This window comes from Lagenorhynchus albirostris, chromosome 18, assembly GCF_949774975.1.
Source record: "Lagenorhynchus albirostris chromosome 18, mLagAlb1.1, whole genome shotgun sequence".
NCBI lineage: Eukaryota > Metazoa > Chordata > Mammalia > Artiodactyla > Delphinidae > Lagenorhynchus > Lagenorhynchus albirostris.
The window spans coordinates 623354-641062 of record NC_083112.1 but is presented as its reverse complement, the minus strand read 5'-3'; the positions used below and the strand labels follow the sequence as shown (position 1 = coordinate 641062).

The 17709-nt window shown below is 39.1% G+C and overlaps 1 protein-coding gene across 9 annotated transcripts in view; it reads left to right on the top strand.

Annotated features, from left to right (window-relative positions):
• ZMYM5 (zinc finger MYM-type containing 5) overlaps window positions 1-17709 on the top strand; it is a 91242-nt gene extending 73533 nt beyond the window's left edge. For 2 of the 9 annotated variants that reach the window (XM_060129531.1, XM_060129530.1), the window contains 4 exons: window positions 3939-4224; window positions 4904-5066; window positions 6366-6578; window positions 16097-17709. In XM_060129531.1, the coding sequence (XP_059985514.1) occupies window positions 3939-4224; window positions 4904-5066; window positions 6366-6578; window positions 16097-16855 (1421 nt within the window). In that variant the 3' untranslated portion in view covers window positions 16856-17709. The other 7 variants (XM_060129532.1, XM_060129533.1, XM_060129534.1 and 4 more) reach the window with 7 other exon arrangements.

Below are 17709 nucleotides of genomic sequence, written 5' to 3'. Positions count from 1 at the left end.
TATGTGTTCAGTTCCAGAAAAGGCTGCTAAGAATCTAAGGGGAACTTTCAACAGACTCACAGGGGCCAACAAAGACAGACACTGATTTAAAATATATATATATCGACCTTTGGATTGGGGATGCTAACATAATCCAGAGTCTCAGTTTTTTTTTCAGTTTTTCATGTAAAACTATTAGGGATATGAGGAGGCAGGCCATGTAATGAAATAAGAGAAAAAGCAGACAATAGAAATGAACCCACAAGGGGTGCAGGTACTAGGAGTATCAGACAGTCTACATTTTAACTGTAGGTTTGGCACAGCTGAAGAGAGTGTGAATGAACTGGAATATGTATCAGAGTATTATCTAGACTGAGTCAGAACCAAAAGGGGGACATACAGAAAAGAATGTAAGAGACTTAGGACATTTGATGAAAAGGACATGTAATTAATGTCCCAGAAAGAGGAAAAAAGAAATGAGGCAGAAGAGGTGTAACTGAGGATTTTCTAAAATGGAGAAAAACATCAACCCTTGAATTCGAGAACCTTTACAAATTCTGAGCAGGATAAATACGCAAGAGACCCTTAAGAGACATGTAGAGAAATCATAGTCAAAAATTGGAAGCAATCATCCGCCTGTAGATGGTAGCCTCCTTCTCCCCTGAGTAGCAAAGACTGCTCCCATGTCCTGCCTCCTGTCTGTTGTACACAGTGGGGTGTTGCTCCAGGAACTTTTGCTGTGGGCAATAAACCCAATAGCCCTTACCCAATAAACCTTTGATGTCCCCCCACCAAAAAAAAATTGGAAGCAATCGAAATGTCATCAGCAGTAGAGTGATAAATAGTATCAGCCACACAATGGAATACTCAACAATGGAAACAGATGAACAACTACCTTCAGTGTGAGTGAAACAGATGAGATGTTGAGACGAGGGTACATACTACGTGATTTCATAGGCGAAGTTCAAAATAAGGCAGAACTTATCTTTGAAGTGGGGATATGGATGGCTTGTGGGAAAGGAGGGGAGTGACCGCGTGGAAAAGACATGAGAATCCTGGAAGTTTTCTGTGTGTTTATCTGGGTGGTGGTCATAGAAGTACATATTCATTGTGAAGATGGTCATTGAGCTGTGCACTTAAGATTATAAACTTCATGTGTATGTGTTACTCTTCAACAACTAAAAACCCCACTGAGACACTGAAGTAACTTCACTAGCAGACCAACACTAAAGAAATACTAAAAGGTTGTTCTTTAGGCAGAAGAGTTTAGATGCAGGAAGAAATCAAGAATCTGTAAAACTTGGGACTTCCCTTGTGGTCCAGTGGTTGAGAATCCGTCTCGCATTGCAGGAGGTGCCTCTTTGATCCCTGGTCGGGGAACTAAGATCCCACATGCCGCGGGGCAACTGAGCCCGTGAGCTCTGGAGCCTGCGCGCCACAACTAGAGAGCCCGCACACCGCAACTAATGAGCCCGCACGCCGCAACTAGGACCTGATGCAGCCAAAAAATAAGTAAATAAATAAAATAAAAAAGAATATCTAAAACTCAAATAGTGGGTCTGGTACTTACTGGAATTCTGGGCAAATCACCTCTAGCTTCTAGGCCTTAATTTTCCTTGCATATAAGGAGGGATTTGAATTAAATCCTTCTGGGCCCCTTCTCTTAAAATTTATTCTGGGGATAGAGCATGGAAGAATTTGGTTGAGAGACCTTTTATTTTAGCAGTCCCCAACCTTTTTGGTGCCAGGGACTGGTTTTGTGGAAGACAGTTTTTCCACGGACGGTGGGGGGTGGAGGATGTTCCAGGAGGTGATGCAAGCGATGGGGGGATGGGGGGTGGCAGGTGAAGCTGTGCTCGTTTGGACTGCTACTGGTCCCAGGCCCAGGGGTTGGGGACCCTGTTTTATTTAGCCTGTAGAAACTAACACGATAAAATAAGAATTTGATGAAATAAGAAACTTTGAAATTAGGAGAAATTCAATAGTTGCAGTATAAACAAAGAAAACATTTGCTTTACTTATGTATGCACCAATGCTAAAGTGAAAAAAACCCTGCAGAATCTATTGAGCAGTATAGTTGATGTCTCACTTTACATAATTATATATAACTCTATCCCCTTTAAGTATGGGTAAGTGTACAAAATTAAAAAGCCCAGGGCTTCCCTGGTGGCGCAGTGGTTGAGAGTCCACCTGCCGATGCAGGGGACAGGTTCATGCCCCGGTCCGGGAGGATCCCACATGCCGCAGAGTGTCTGGGCCTGTGAGCCATGGCCGCTGAGGCTGCACGTCCAGAGCCTGTGCGCCACAACGGGAGAGGCCACAACAGTGAGAGGCCCGCGTACTGCAAAAAAAAAAAAAAAAAAAAAAGCCCAGAGAATTCCCTGATGGTCCAGTGGTTAGGACTTCACACTTTCACTGCTGTGGGGCCAGGGTCAATCCCTGGTCAGGGAACTAAGATCTCACAAGCTGTGTGACGCGGCCAAAATAAAAACAAAACAAAACTTTATGGTATATACTTCATATTTGCCAGCGTATCTTTCTGCGGAGTGAAAGAATTCCTTTGGTTACTTGTTCTGTTTTGGTTTTGCCTGTTAAGATAAAAATATCTGGAAAAGGACAAAATTAGAAGCAGCAATGGGTAGGAATTTAGAAGTGAAAACAGAGTTGTTAGTGTTGGTAGTATTATGAGAGGCGCTTAGAGCTATAATAGGTGGAGGGGCCATAGACCTTTACCTAACGACAAAAGCTATTTTTGAAGAGAGATGACAGAATAATTCAGTGCTCTCGGGCCTTGTTTCTCAAAGCTTCAACATTACTCAAGAGGTAGTTAGAAATGCAGAATCTCAGGCCCCTCCCTAGGCTTACTGATTTAGAATCTCTGTTTAAACAAGATTCCCAAGTGATCGTATGCATGTTAAGGTTTGAGAGGCACTATTACCTGTACATAATATTGTACCATTTTGAAGCTAACAGTAATATACGATGGAGTCCCCGTGTGAAGGTAGGAAAGCTGGGTCTCCTGTGTAATCCACCACCTACACTAATGCCTGGGAAATAGTCTAGAAGGCTGGCAGGTAATTGTAGACAGAGTTGCCTTAAGATGCTATGTCTAAATTACATGTACTTGCAAGTATTTTGGAGGGAAGTGCACTAGTATCTACAAATTACTTGAAATACATAGAGAAGATAGATTATTTAGCGGGGTGAATAAATAGAAAACGTGATAAAGCAAAAAGTAAAATAGTATAGAATCTATATGATGGACATATTTTTCACAGTAAAATTCTTTCAGCTTTATATGCTTTAAATTTTTCATAATAAAATGTTAGGGGGGAAGCTGTTACGAAAATGGGTATCATACACCAGACTATAATCTTTATATTTGTATATTTGCTTTATTTTATAATGTATTAATACTTTTCTCTTAGAAAAGAAAAAGTACCTTAGGAAGTATCCTGTGTACAGAACATAATGCTTTACTATATGCATTATCTCATGTAGTTTTTTTCTTCCCCTGCTGCACAGCTTGTGGGATCTTAGTTCCCTGACCAGGGATTGAACCTGGGCCATGGCAGTGAAAGCGCGCAGAGTCCTAACCACTGGACCTCCAGGGAAGTCCCTCTCATTTAGTCTTCATAACACTAATAGGTTGGGTATCATTGTGATTTGTAGCTGAGAATACCAACACCTAGTTTAAATTACTTGCACAATCTCTAGCACAGAGGGTCTGACTTGGAGATGCTGGCTACCGCATTGCACAGTTCCGGGGCCGCCATTTCCAGTGTTGGCACAATAGAGTATCATTCACTTAGAGTACAAAGGGGAGAGTCCCCCTGGGGTTGTACAGCAAGGCTTCCTCACTATTCTCTTAGACTTGTGCAAAATGAAAAATTTAAATATTTTTCTGATGGAAGTTTTTAACTGTTCCGTGACTTTTCTTATGTGTTTTATTTTTCAAGATTCTTGGATCTCCCAGTCAGCATCCTTTCCCCGTAATCAGAAACAGCCAGGGGTGGATTCTTTATCACCAGTGGACTCACTTCCTAAACAGATCTTCCAGCCTTCTGTCCAACAGCAACCCACTAAACCAGCTAAAATCACTTGTGCAAACTGCAAAAAGCCTTTACAGAAGGGACAGACAGCTTATCAGCGAAAAGGATCAGCTCACCTCTTCTGTTCTACCACCTGCCTCTCTTCCTTCTCTCATAAGCGTACTCCAAAGAAACGCAAGGTGACATGTAAAAAGTAAGCCGTACCTTTCAACATGCTTCCATATGATTGGATACTGGCAGTATGAATTTGTGTCCTGAATGTACTTAGAGAGTTGCGGAAGATTCATGGATAGAATTGATGCACAGGTTTCTTCAAGTTTATGGAGCTTGAGTTGTCCTAGCATATGTCAGAGCTGTGGGTTATTTGTATTGTACTTACTCTTGGCAGGAAAATAGAGTTTAGGTATAGAAATAAATCAACCCTACCCCACCACTGCCTTTGCCTCACCCCCTTCCCCATCCTCTACCTTGGTTCTACCCGGTTGCTAACACCCTTTTTGAATGCTTCTAGAAGTCATAACCTGTGGCAAGGTCCTAAAGGTCATAACCTGTGACAACAAAATATTTTTATCTCTGAATATCTTGCCATATTATTTAGGAACTGTTAGCAATTAAACCAAAATGTGGATTTTTCTAGATCCAAAAGTTATAGTTGATTCTTAGGATTAAATCATGAGAAAACGAAAAATGTCAATTATTGTTCATATATATTTGACTTTTATTAAAATGCAATGTTCTTAGGGAGTTCCCTGATTCTGGGCTTTCACTGCCATGACCCGAGTTCAGTCCCTGGTGGGGGAAATGAGCCACTCAGCATGGCCAAAAAATAAGAATGCAGTGTTCTTAAATTGTGTCTATCCCTTGTGTTTCAGAGGTGCACCTGCAAAACAGGCTACTCTTGTTCCTCAAGGGGAGTCAAGTGAATCCTTCCAAAAATTTTGTGGTACGTCTTTGTCTCCCTATGAAGATAACCAGAATCTTCGAAAAAGAGTTCTGAATAAATCAAGATGTACAATCTGCAGTAAACTAACAGAGGTCTGTGATTTTATATCTTAAGTTATTATCTAGGTTAACAGCGATAATTTTAACTTTTAGGTGCTATTATATGTTCTGCCATCTACCTAATGGATGAGTCTTGAATCTACTCAGTGAAGTTGAAGGGAAGAATAAGCATATGTTAGAATTGTCTCATAACAAATGTCCCACCCCATAGTATGGGGGGTAATCATCCATTTGTGTGGAACTGAATGTACTCAAAAAGAGAGCAATAGTTTTATGGTGGATTTTGTTCTTATTAGCCACAGTAAATGAAAATGTAGGTTCAGGACATGAAGGAAACAACCAGTCCTACAAGAACACGTAGAACAGGTGGAGTGAAAGTATGTAGGTCACTTCACATTTCTTAGGCGGTATTGCCATCTTCCCAGGCATCCAGGGACTCCCCACTTAACATGGTCTTTGGTAACTGAATTTGGTCTGGATTACCCTGAAGCCGTGTAAATCCCAGATACAATTTTATCTTAGCTACCATAGAGCTGAGCAAAGCAAGAACTTAGGTATATACAGACTCCATCCTGAATGTGGGTGATACTGGTTCCCTTCGCCCACCCCCCACCCCAGTTTTCTAGGGCAGTGAAGTTTATAATACCTACAAATTCCCAATCCACTTATTTTTAAGCAGGTCATATCAAAACCTGCTAACCATTTCCTGTAATTTTTTTTTATAAATTTATTTCTTTAATTTGTTTTTGGCTGTGTTGGGTCTTTGTTGCTGCACATGGGCTTTCTCTAGTTGTGGCAAGTGGGGGCTACTCTTCATTGTGGTGCGCAGGCTTCTCATTGTGGTGGCTTCTCTTGTTGCAGAGCAGGGGCTCTGGGCGCGAGGGCTTCAGTAATTGCAGCACGTGGGCTCAGTAGTTGTGGCTCACAGGCTCTGGAGCGCAAGCTCAATAGTTGTGGGGCAAGGTCTCAGTTGCTCTGCAGCATGTGGGATCTTCCCGGACCAGGGCTCGAACCCATGTCCCCTGCATTGGCAGGCGGATTCTCAACCACTGCACCACCAGGGAAGCCCCTGTAATTCTAAAATGTCTGATTTTGTTGCTTTTTGTTCTATGAATCTTACTTTTCCTTTTATAAAATCAAAGCACAATTTTACAAAGAAATCAAAGATAAAAATGAAAGAATAGTGAAATGTGCTTTTGTAAAGTCTTTTACGTGAATGTTTCATCCACTGAGAAATTACTAAAGGTTCTTTATTTCTGTTGAAAAAACTAGGTATCTCGTGTATGGTGCTAATCCAGTTCATTTATTTAATAAATTGGTTTTTGTTTTTAGATTCGGCATGAAGTCAGCGTTAACAATGTAACACATAAGCTGTGCAGTAACCAGTGCTTTAACAAGTACAGGTTGGCCAATGGTCTAGTGATGAATTGCTGTGAGCAGTGTGGGGAGTACCTGCCCAGCAAAGGTGCTGGAAACAATCTCCTAGTCATTGAAGGTCAGCAGATGAGATTTTGCTGCCAAAGTTGTGTTAACGAATATAAACAGGTAATTCTTTTTTAATGAGTTTTAAATGATCAAGTTTGCAGTAACTTCTCCCTTGTTAGCTTACATGAAGCATATTTATCTTAGAATCTCATATGGTTCCATTTCTGTCAGTCTCTCATCTCATACTCAAATGAGTATTAAAATTAATTGTTGTAAGTAAGCTTGTTTTAAGTCTTTATGTTTTGCAGACGTTGCAATGAGTAATTCTTTTCTCTACCATTTTGCACTCCCACTGACAACTTGATAGTTCCAATTATTCTGTAGTCTCAACAAAATTTGGTGTTGTCTGTATTGATTTAATCTATTCTAGTGGGTATGAAATGATTATCTCATTGTGGTTTTAATTTCCTGATAACTACTGTTCCTTCTCATCACTCATATATCTTCTTTTGAAGTATCCAAGTTTTAGCTCACTTTTTTTATTGGATTGTCTTTCTATTATTGAGTTGTAGGAATTCTTTTTATATATTCTGGATACATATCTTTTGTAAAATAAATGTGTTTAGAAGATTTTTCTCCTGGACAATGTTTTGTCTTTTCGTTTTCCTAATGTTGGTTTTGAAAAGCCCAAGTTTTAAATTTTGATAAAGTCCAGTTTACTATTTGCCTTTCTGATTAGTACTTTTTGTGTCTTGTTTAGGGACTCTGCCTACCAAGGTTATGAAGATATTTACCTATGTTGTCTTATAAGCTTTTTAGTTTTAGATTTTATGTTTACATCTGTGATCCATCTCAAGTTAATTTTGTGTATGGTGTGAGGTAGGGATTAAGGAAGTGTCATCTTCCTGATTTCAAGACATTAAAAACCTCAAAACATCGCATCATACACCATAAATTTGTACAGTTTTTATCAATTTTACTTCAGTAAACCTGGGAAAAAAGACATTAAAAAGCCATAGTAATCAAAGTGGTATGGTATTGGCATATAAACAAATAGATCAATAGAATAGACAGGCCAGAAATAGAACCACACAAATACAGTCAGTTGATTTTAGAAGAAAGTACAAAATCATTTGGATGGGAAAAGCAAGATTTTTTTCAGCAGATGGTGCTGGAACAATTTTTTTGTTGGTATGGACATAAATAAGCCAGACCTCAGATTATCCCACACAAACATTAATTAAAAAAAAATAATTTAACATGGATCCTCAATGTAAAACCAGGAATGTTCTTAACCCCATTTCACTGGACGAGGGTTTAAATGGTTAGCTTTTAAGGAAAAGTAACTCTGAAGTGCGAGGCTTATTACACAGTAGAGGAAACAGTGGATACCCATAGTTGATTTTTTAGTTTTTGCAAGGAAGGCTTATTTATGTTATCTTTATTATCTTCTTTGTATATATTATGCCTCATATTTAACAAAGCTTTTGGGTGCAGCTTATAGAAGATTGCAGTCACGTTATTGTTTCAAAAGAGTACATGTCAAAACTACCTTCTGCTTGAGGGCAGACAGCAGAAGCAAGAAGAACTACAATTCTGCAGCCTTTGGAAGGAAAGCCACATTCACAGAAAGATAAACAAAATGAAAAGGCAGAGGACTTTGTACCAGATGAAGGAACAAGATAAAACCCCAGAAAAACAACTAAATGAAGTGGAGATAGGCAACCTTCCAGAAAAAGAATTCAGAATAATGATAGTGAAGATGATCTAGGACCTCAGAAAAAGAATGGAGGCAAAGATCAAGAAGATGCAAGAAATATTTAACAAAGACCTAGAAGAATTAAAGAACAAACACCTAGAAGAATTAAAGAACAACAGAGATGAACAATACAATAACTGAAATGAAAAATACACTAGGAGGAATCAGTAGCAGAATAACTGAGGCAGAAGAATGGGTAAGTGACCTGGAGGACAGAATGGTGGAATTCACTGCTGCAGAACAGAATAAAGAAAAAAAATGAAAAGAAATGAAGGCAGCCTAAGAGACCTCTGGGACAACATTAAACGCAACAACATTCGCATTATAGGGGGTGTCCCAGAAGGAGAAGAGAGAGAGGAAGGACCTGAGAAAATATTTGAAGAGATTATAGTCGAAAGCTTCCCTAATATGGGAGAAGAAATAGCCACCAAAGTCCAGGAAGCACAGAGAGCCCCAGGCAGGATAAACCCAAGGAGAAACAAGCTGAGACACATAGTAATCAAACTGGCAAAAATTAAAGACAAAGAAAAATTCTTGAAAAGAACAAGGGAAAAGCGACAAATAACATACAAGGGAACTCCCATTAGGTTAACAGCTGATTTCTCAGCAGAATACAAGCCAGAAGGGAGTGGCCTGATACATTTAAACTGATAAAAGGGAAGAACCTACAACCAAGATTACCCAGCAAGGATCTCATTCAGATTCAACGGAGAAATCAAAAGCTTTACAGACAAACAAAAGCTAAGAGAATTCAGCACCACCAAACCAGCTCTACAGCAAATGCCAAAGGGACTTCTCTAAGTGGGAAACACAAGAGAAGAAAAGGACCTACAAAAACAAATGCATAACAATTAAGAAAATGGTCATAGGAACATCCATATAGATAATTACCTTAAACGTGAATGGATTAAATGCTCCAACTAAAAGACACAGGCTCACTGAATGGTTACAGAAACAAGACCCATATATATGCTGTCTACAAGAGACCCGCTTCAGACCTAGACACACATACAGACTGAAAGTGAGGGGATGGAAAAAGATATTCCATGCAAATGGAAATCAAAAGAAAGCTGGAGTAGCAATACTCATACAGATAAAATAGACTTTAAAATAATGTTACAAGAGACAAGGAAGGACACTACATAATGATCAAGGGATCAATCCAAGAAGAATTTATAAGAATTATAAATATATATATGCACCCAACATAGGAGCACCTCAATACATAAGACAACGGCTAGCAGCTATAAAAGAGGAAATCGACAGTAACACAATAATAGTGGGGGGCTTTAACACCTCACTTACACCAATGGACAGATCATCCAGACAGAAAAGTAATAAGGAAACACAAGCTTTAAATGACAAAATAGACCAGATAGATTTAATTGATATTTATAGGACATTCCATCCAAAAACGGCAGATTACACTTTCTTCTCAAGTGCACACGGAAAGTTCTCCAGGATAGATCACATCTTGGGTCACAAATCAAGCCTCAGTAAATTTAAGAAAATTGAAATCATATCAAGTATCTTTTCTGACCACAGCGCTATGAAATTAGAAATCAATTACAGGGATAAAAATGTAGAAAACGCAAACACATTGGAGGCTAAACGATATGTTACTAAATAACCAAGAGATCTCTAAAGAAATCAAAGAGGAAATTAAAAAATACCTAGAGACAAATTACAATGAAAACACAACGATCCAAAGCCTATGAGATTCAGCAAAAGCAGTTCTAAGAGGAAAGTATATAGCAATACAAGCCTACCTCAAGAAACAAGAAAAACCTCAAACAATCTAAACTTACACCTAAAGGAACTAGAGAAAGAAGAACAAACAAAACCCAAAATTAGTAGAAGGAAATAAATCATAGAAGATCAGAGCAGAATAAATGAAATAGAAACAAAACAATAGCAAAGATCAATAAAACTAAAAGCTGGCTCTTTGAGAAGATAAACAAAATTAATAAACCTTTAGCCAGACTCATCAAGAAAAAGAGGGAGAGGACTCAAATCAATAAAATTAGAAATAAAAAAGGAGAAGTTACAACAGACACTGCAGAAATACAAAGCATCCTAAGATAGACTACTACAAGCAACTCTATGCTAATAAAATGGACAACCTGGAAGAAATGGACAAATTCTTAGAAATGTATAACCTTCCAAGACTGAACCAGGAAGAGGTAGAAAATATGAACAGACCAATCACAAGTAATGAAATTGAAACTGTGATTTAAAATATTCCAACAACCAAAAGTCCAAGACCAGATGGCTTCACAGGTGAATTCTATCAAACATTTAGAGAAGAGCTAACACCCATCCTTCTCAAACTCTTCCAAAAAATTGCAGAGGAAGGAACACTCCCAAACTCATTCTATGAGTCCACCATCACTCTGATACCAAGACCAGACAAAGACACCAAAAAAAAAAAAGAAAATTACAGACCTCTATCACTGATGAATATAGATACAGAAATCCTCAACAAAATACTTGCAAACAGAATCCAATAACACACTAAAAGGATCATACACCATGATCAAGTGGGATTTATCCCAGGGATGCAAGGATTCTTCAGTATACGCAAATCAGTCCGTGTGATACAGCATATTAACAAATTGAAGAATAAAAACCATATGATCATCTCAAAAGACGCAGAAAATCTTTTGACAAAAGTCAACACCCATTTATGATAAAAACTGTCCAAAAAGTGAGCATAGAGGGAACCTACCTCAACATAATAAAGGCCATATATGACAAACCCACAGCAAACATCATTCTCAATGGTGAAAAACTGGAAGCATCTCCTCTAAGATTAGGAAAAAGACAAGGATGTCCGCTCTCACCACAGTTATTCAACATAGTTTTGGAAGTCCTAGCCATAGCAGTCAGAGAAGAAAAAGAAATCAAAGGAATACAAATCGGAAAAGAAGAAGTAAAACTGTCACTGTTTGCAGATGACATGATACTATACATAGAGAATCCTGAAGATGCCACCAGGAAACTACTAGAGCTAATCAATGAATTTGGTAAAGTTGCAGGATACAAATTTAATGCACGTAAATCTCTTACATTTCTATACACTAACAACAAAAGATCAGAAAGAGAAATTAAGGAAACAATCCCATTCACCATTGTAACAAAAAGAATAAAATACCTAAGAAATAAACCTACCTAAGGAGACAAAAGATCTGTATGCAGTAAAGTATAAGACTCTGATGAAAGAAATTAAAGATGATACAAACAGATGGAGAGATATACCATGTTCTTGGATTGGAAGAATCAATATTGTGAAAATGACTATACTCCCCAAAGCAAACTACAGATTCAATGCAATCCCTATCAAATTACCAGTGGCACTTTTTACAAACCTGGAACAAAAAACCTTAAAATTTGTATGGAGACACAAAAGACCCTGAATAGCCAAAGCAGTCTTGAGGGGGAAAAAAACGGAGCTGGAGGAAACAGGCTCCCTGACTTCAGACTATACTACAAAGCTACAGTAATCAAGACAGTATGGTAGTGGCACAGAAACAGAAATATAGATCAATGGAACAGGATAGAAAGCCCAGAGATAAATCCACGCACAAATGGTCACCTTATCTTTGATAAAGGAGGCAAGAATATACAATGGAGAAAAGACAGCCTCTTCAATAAGTGGTACTGGGCAAACTGGACAACTATATGTAAAAGAGTGAAATTAGAACACTCCCTAACACCATACACAAAAATCAATGGAACAAAAAAAAAAAAAAATCAATGGAACAGGATAGAAAGCCCAGAGATAAATCCAGGCACAAATGGTCACCTTATCTTTGATAAAGGAGGCAAGAATATACAATGGAGAAAAGACAGCCTCTTCGATAAGTGGTGCTGGGCAAACTGGACAACTACATGTAAAAGAATGAAATTAGAACACTCCCTAACACCATACACAAAAATAAACTCAAAATGGATTAAATTCCTAAATGTAAGGCCAGACACTATAAAACTCTTAGAGGAAAACATAGGAAGAATACTCTTTGACATAAACCACAGCAAGATCTTTTTTGACCCACCTCCCAGAGTAATGGAAATAAAAACAAAAATAAACAACCAGGACCTAATGAAACTTAGTTTCTTTTGTTGTGCAAAAGCTTTTATAAACAAGATGAAAAGACAGCCCTCAGAATGGAAGAAAATATTTGCAATATTGTCCACGAATCAATGGACAAAGGATTAATCTCCAGAATATATAAACAGCTCATGCAGCTCAATATTAAAACAAACAACCCAGTCAAAAAATGGGCAGAAGACCTAAGTGACATTTCTCCAAAGAAGACATACAGATGGCCAAGAGGCATATGACAAGCTTCTCAGCATCACTGATTATTAGAGAAATGCAAATCAAAACTACAATGAGATATCACCTCACACCAGTTAGAATAGGCATCATCAGAAAATCTGCAAACAACAGATGCTGGAGAGGGTGTGGAGAAAAGGGAACCCTCTTGCACTGTTGGTGGGAATGTAAATTGATACAGCCACTATAGAGAACAGTATGGAGTTTCCTTAAAAAACTAAAAATAGAATTACCGCATGGCGCAGCAATCTCACTACTGGGCATATACCCAGAGAAAACCATAATTCAAAAAAACACATGCACCCCAGTGTTCATTGCAGCACTATTTACAGTAGCCAGATCATGGAAGCAACCTAAATGCCCATAGACAGACGAATGGATAAAGAAGATGTGGTACCTATATACAATGGAATATTACTTAGCCATAAAAGGGAATGAAATTGAGTCATTTGTAGAGACGTGGATGGATCTAGAGACTGTCATACAGAGTGAAGTAAGTCAAAAAGAGAAAAACAAATATCGTATATTAACTCATATATGTGGAACCTAGAAAAATGGTACAGATGAACCGGTTTTCAGGGCAGAAATAAGAGACACAGATGTAGAGAACAAACGTATGGACACCAAGGGGTGAAAGTGGCAGGGGTGGTGGTGGTGGTGGGATGAATTGGGAGATTGGAATTGACATATATACACTAATATGTATAAAATAGATAACTAATAAGAACCTGCTGTATATAAAATTCAAAAAAAATTATATTGATTACATGTTGAATGACAATATTTTGGGTATAAAAGGTTAAATTAAAAAAATACTCTGCTTTGGTAATAAGTAACTATCTTAAGTCATATTTGTACGTGGGTGTGTATGTGTGTGTGGATGATTGACCTGTACCTGCTTAGGCTCTGTGCTTTTGCTCAGTTAAGAACAATGAGTTCATAAACTTCAGACAGATACACTGCTTACCCTCTGAAGAACGTAAGGATGGCTCATAGCTTATCAGTCTTTACTTTTAAACGAACCCCGGAGGGGGTACAAATGGGAAAGTGAACATAGTCGAAACAGGCAGCAGCCACTTATTCAGAATTGCTGGAATAACTATCCTGACTGCCACTCTGATCCCCCCCCAAAGTGTCTTTTTGTCTTCTACCATGCATGTGTCAGTCATGTACATAGCTCATAAGCAGTTGGCAAGCACAGGAATGGTATTTCTGTATAATACAGAAGTTTTGTAAATGTGCTTTCCCCGTACCACGTTAGTGTTTATAAGTGGTTAGTGGCAGGCCTTCACGATAGAAAGCCTTGGTGATACATGAGGACCTTAAGGAAAAACTGGCTTATCAGTTAGTGGCTTATCTCAGAATAGCATGCACAGTCATCAGTGTAAAGATGGAATCTGGGTCTTGGCCACTGACCTAATGGGGGGTGATTTTGTCCCCCTGGGGACATTTGTCAAGGCCTTCCAACATTTTTTTCTTATCACAACTGGGAGAGTGCTCCTGGCATCACTGAGTGGGGGCCAGACAGGCCTTCACAACAAAGCATTATCTGGCCAAGCATCAGTGGTGCCAGAGTTGAAAAAGGATGAGGAGGTGGCTGGGGGGTGAGTGTGTGATAAGCACAGTGAGGAGGAGAGCTAATTGTGCATCTTCCTCGTTGAGAAGTCAGCAGTGATGCCTGGAACTGGGAGGAAAAATCAGTAAAAGCAACACAGACATGTTATTTTGATATTTGGAAGTGAACACGGAAAGAATCAGCTAAAAATGTTGAAAGTTGTTAACTTCTGGGAACGGGGGGGGGGGTTAATTAGTTTAATTATTTGTTTTAATTAGCCAGGTATCATTAGTTGATGTTCTTTATTAAATGTATATTCAATTTCAAATAAATAAAACCTTTGAACTATGTTACAGATCCTGAATTTCAGAGAAGTGTCATACCGAAAGTCACACAGCTAGATTTGACCTCACACCTGAAACCTTAATTAACGTGGGGAAGTAAGATCCCGCAAGCCGCGTGGTGTGGCCAAAAAAATGTACATAGTATATATGCTCTAGCGCATCTGATACCAACATTTAATTATACGAACGCCATGAGTTCCCTGAGGCTAGGATCTACATTGGATTCGATTTAGTGATCTCCAGGATGATGAGTCTTAGATGTGTGGGGAATTATAACAACTTGACTGCCTACTCACTACCGAGAAACTCAGGAAGGGAAGAAATAAGCCCAAGGCTTGGGTTTGGTCATGTTAAAAAAAAAAAAAAAAAGACTCTAACAGTCCTTGGCGTTCTGTTTCTTCTTAAATATGCTCTTCTGGTATAGTCTTATCCAATCCCATAGTTTCAGTGAATACATATTTTGATGACTTCCGGAATATATCGATAGATCGTATTTCTTCAGTTTCACACTAGTACATCCATCTAATTTCCATTTGAATGTTCCACAGGTATCTCAAACTCTGTGTCTAAAACTGAAACTCCAAACCTGCTTTCCTTCTTTGTTTCCCAAATCAGTAAACAGCCCCATCCGGTCAGAAACTTCCCCCATCCTGGCAGAAGCTTCGGTTACGTTTGCTCCTCTGTCTTCGTCCCCAGAGCCGCTCAGTTACCAGCTAACCCATATTCTACTCCCTACCCTCTCCCGGCGCTGTCTCCAGCACCACACCCTTGTCGTGCCCGCCCTCCCCTCTTGCCCAAACTGCCCCCCAGCCTCCTGGCCTGTCTGTACCCCGGCCTTCCTGAGCACCGGAGACGGCTGTGCCATCAGAGCAGTCTTTCTTGAGCACAAACCTGATCGTGTCACTCCTGCTTCTCTTAGCTCAGCGCTGTGTCTGCGTTCGGGACTGAATCAACAATGCTCTTAGTTCCTTGAGCGCCGTTGGATACCGTGGTCCCTGTACTAAAATGTTACAGCTAGCAGGATGTCCTTCACAGTGTATGCACCTGTGTTATTTTGACTGTGTTTTTAAATTTTTATTTTATTGACTCCAGAGAGCTAATGTGTCTTTTCATGGGATGGAGTCATATACTGTGTGGTACCTTGTGACGGACTTTCACATATCATAACTGTTTTCAAGGTGCATCCAAGTCATAGCATATATCTTTACTGCACTTTTATTGCCAAATAATATTCCATTGTATGGATAACACCACATTGTTACTTCTCCTTTTTGGTTACTGTGACCAGTGTTGCTGTGAACACTTTGTGCAAGTCTTTGTGTGGACATATGTCTTCATTTTTGCATTGTTGGTAACTTTGAGGAGTTGCCCCTGTGTTCCCAGGCAGTAGCACCATTTTACATGTCCACCAGCTCCTGAGGAGGTTCCAGTGTTTCCACACCTCTGTTAATGCTTGTCATCATCTCTTTTTTCATTACAGCCATCCTAGTGGGTGTGAATGGGTATGTGGTGGTATTGATTTGTATTTCTTTGATGATTAATGATAAGCATCTTTTTATGTGCTTATTGGGCATTTGTATATACATTAATTTTTTTCAGTGTTAATAATTTAAAATAAAATTGTAATCTATTTTTCCTCAGATGATGGAAACAAACTCAAAAAAAAAGCTAGCATCAGAAAACAGAAAAAGGAATGCTGTTAGAGAAGAAAATGAAAGAGAATTGTATGGGTCATTGAATATACTTTTGGAAAAAATAGAAAGAATACCAGTGAAAAAGGAAAAGACTTCAGAACTACAAGTTTCAGCAGAATGTAGCCAAGATACACCATTGGTCCAACAGGATGTGAATTTACCTCCTTCTGTGTCAACCATAGCTGATAAATTTCAAGAGCAACTGGAAGAGAAACAAGCAGAAGACTCCATTATACCAGCTGTGCTTTCTGCAGATCCGGGTACATGGCCCCGAATTTTGAGTATTAAAGAAAGGGACACTCTAGTTGAAAATGATCCACCTCAAGTGAGAAATTTTAACTTTCCAAAGGACAGTACAGGGAGGAAGTTTTCAGAAACTTACTATACAAGAATTCTTCCAAATGGTGAAAAAACCACTAGATCCTGGTTACTTTATTCGACCTCGAAAGATTCTGTGTTTTGTCTATATTGCAAACTCTTTGGGGAAGGAAAAAATCAACTAAAGAATGAGAATGGGTGCAAAGATTGGCAGCATTTATCACATATTCTTAGCAAACATGAGGAGAGTGAAATGCACATCAACAATAGTGTTAAATATTCAAAATTAAAATCTGATTTGAAAAAAAGTAAAACTGTGGAACACCGATTACAGGAGAACATGGGAAAGGAGGGCGTGAAGCTGTTGTACACCTTAGACCTGATCTGACATGATGAGGTCGCACACTTACTCAGGCCTGTACCCTGACAGTTGGTGCCTCTGTGCTGAGGCTCCCAGACGGAGTGATTCATCAGCTCATTAGCAATAAGTATCATAGCAAGTAACTAGTGAAGATGGTTTCTGCTCCAGATTCTAAAGCTAATTGGATTTGTAGTGATTAATGCCGATTTCAGTGAAGGCAATTGTTGATCTTTTCAGTTTTTCAATTCACACCTTTTAAAACGGGCACTTCAGGGCTTCCCTGGTGGCGCAGTGGTTGAGAGTCCGCCTGCCGATGCAGGGGACCAGGGTTCGTGCCCCGGTCCCGGAGGATCCCACATGCTGCGGAGCGGCTGGGCCCGTGAGCCATGGCCGCTGAGCCTGCGCGTTGGAGCCTGTGCTCCGCAGCGGGAGAGGCCACAACAGTGAGAGGCCCGCGGACCGCAAAAAAAAAAATAAAAAAATAAATAATAAACTGGGCACTTCAGGGCTGACATTTGACTGGTGTGGCTAATACTCTGAAAGAGGGAGGGAAAGACTTGAATTTATCAGTACCAGTGGAACAAGGTGCTTAGGTGGACAAGCGTTGTTGTTCAGAGAGAGACGGGATCTGAGACTGCCGCTTTCTGCCGTTAAACCAAATACTTACGGTTCATTTCATTTGGGCAAAATGTTATTTTATTATTTGAGCAAAGCAGCATCATTTGTCATGTTAAATAGATTAAAGTGATGAATTTTGTGTTTTATTGGTTTTGTTTTAACTTAATTTGTAAATGTTTTAGCTTTTATTGTCATGTAAAAACTATAAGCATAAAGAGTGTATACCTATTTTTATGTTGGTACAAATATAAGAAATATTAAAA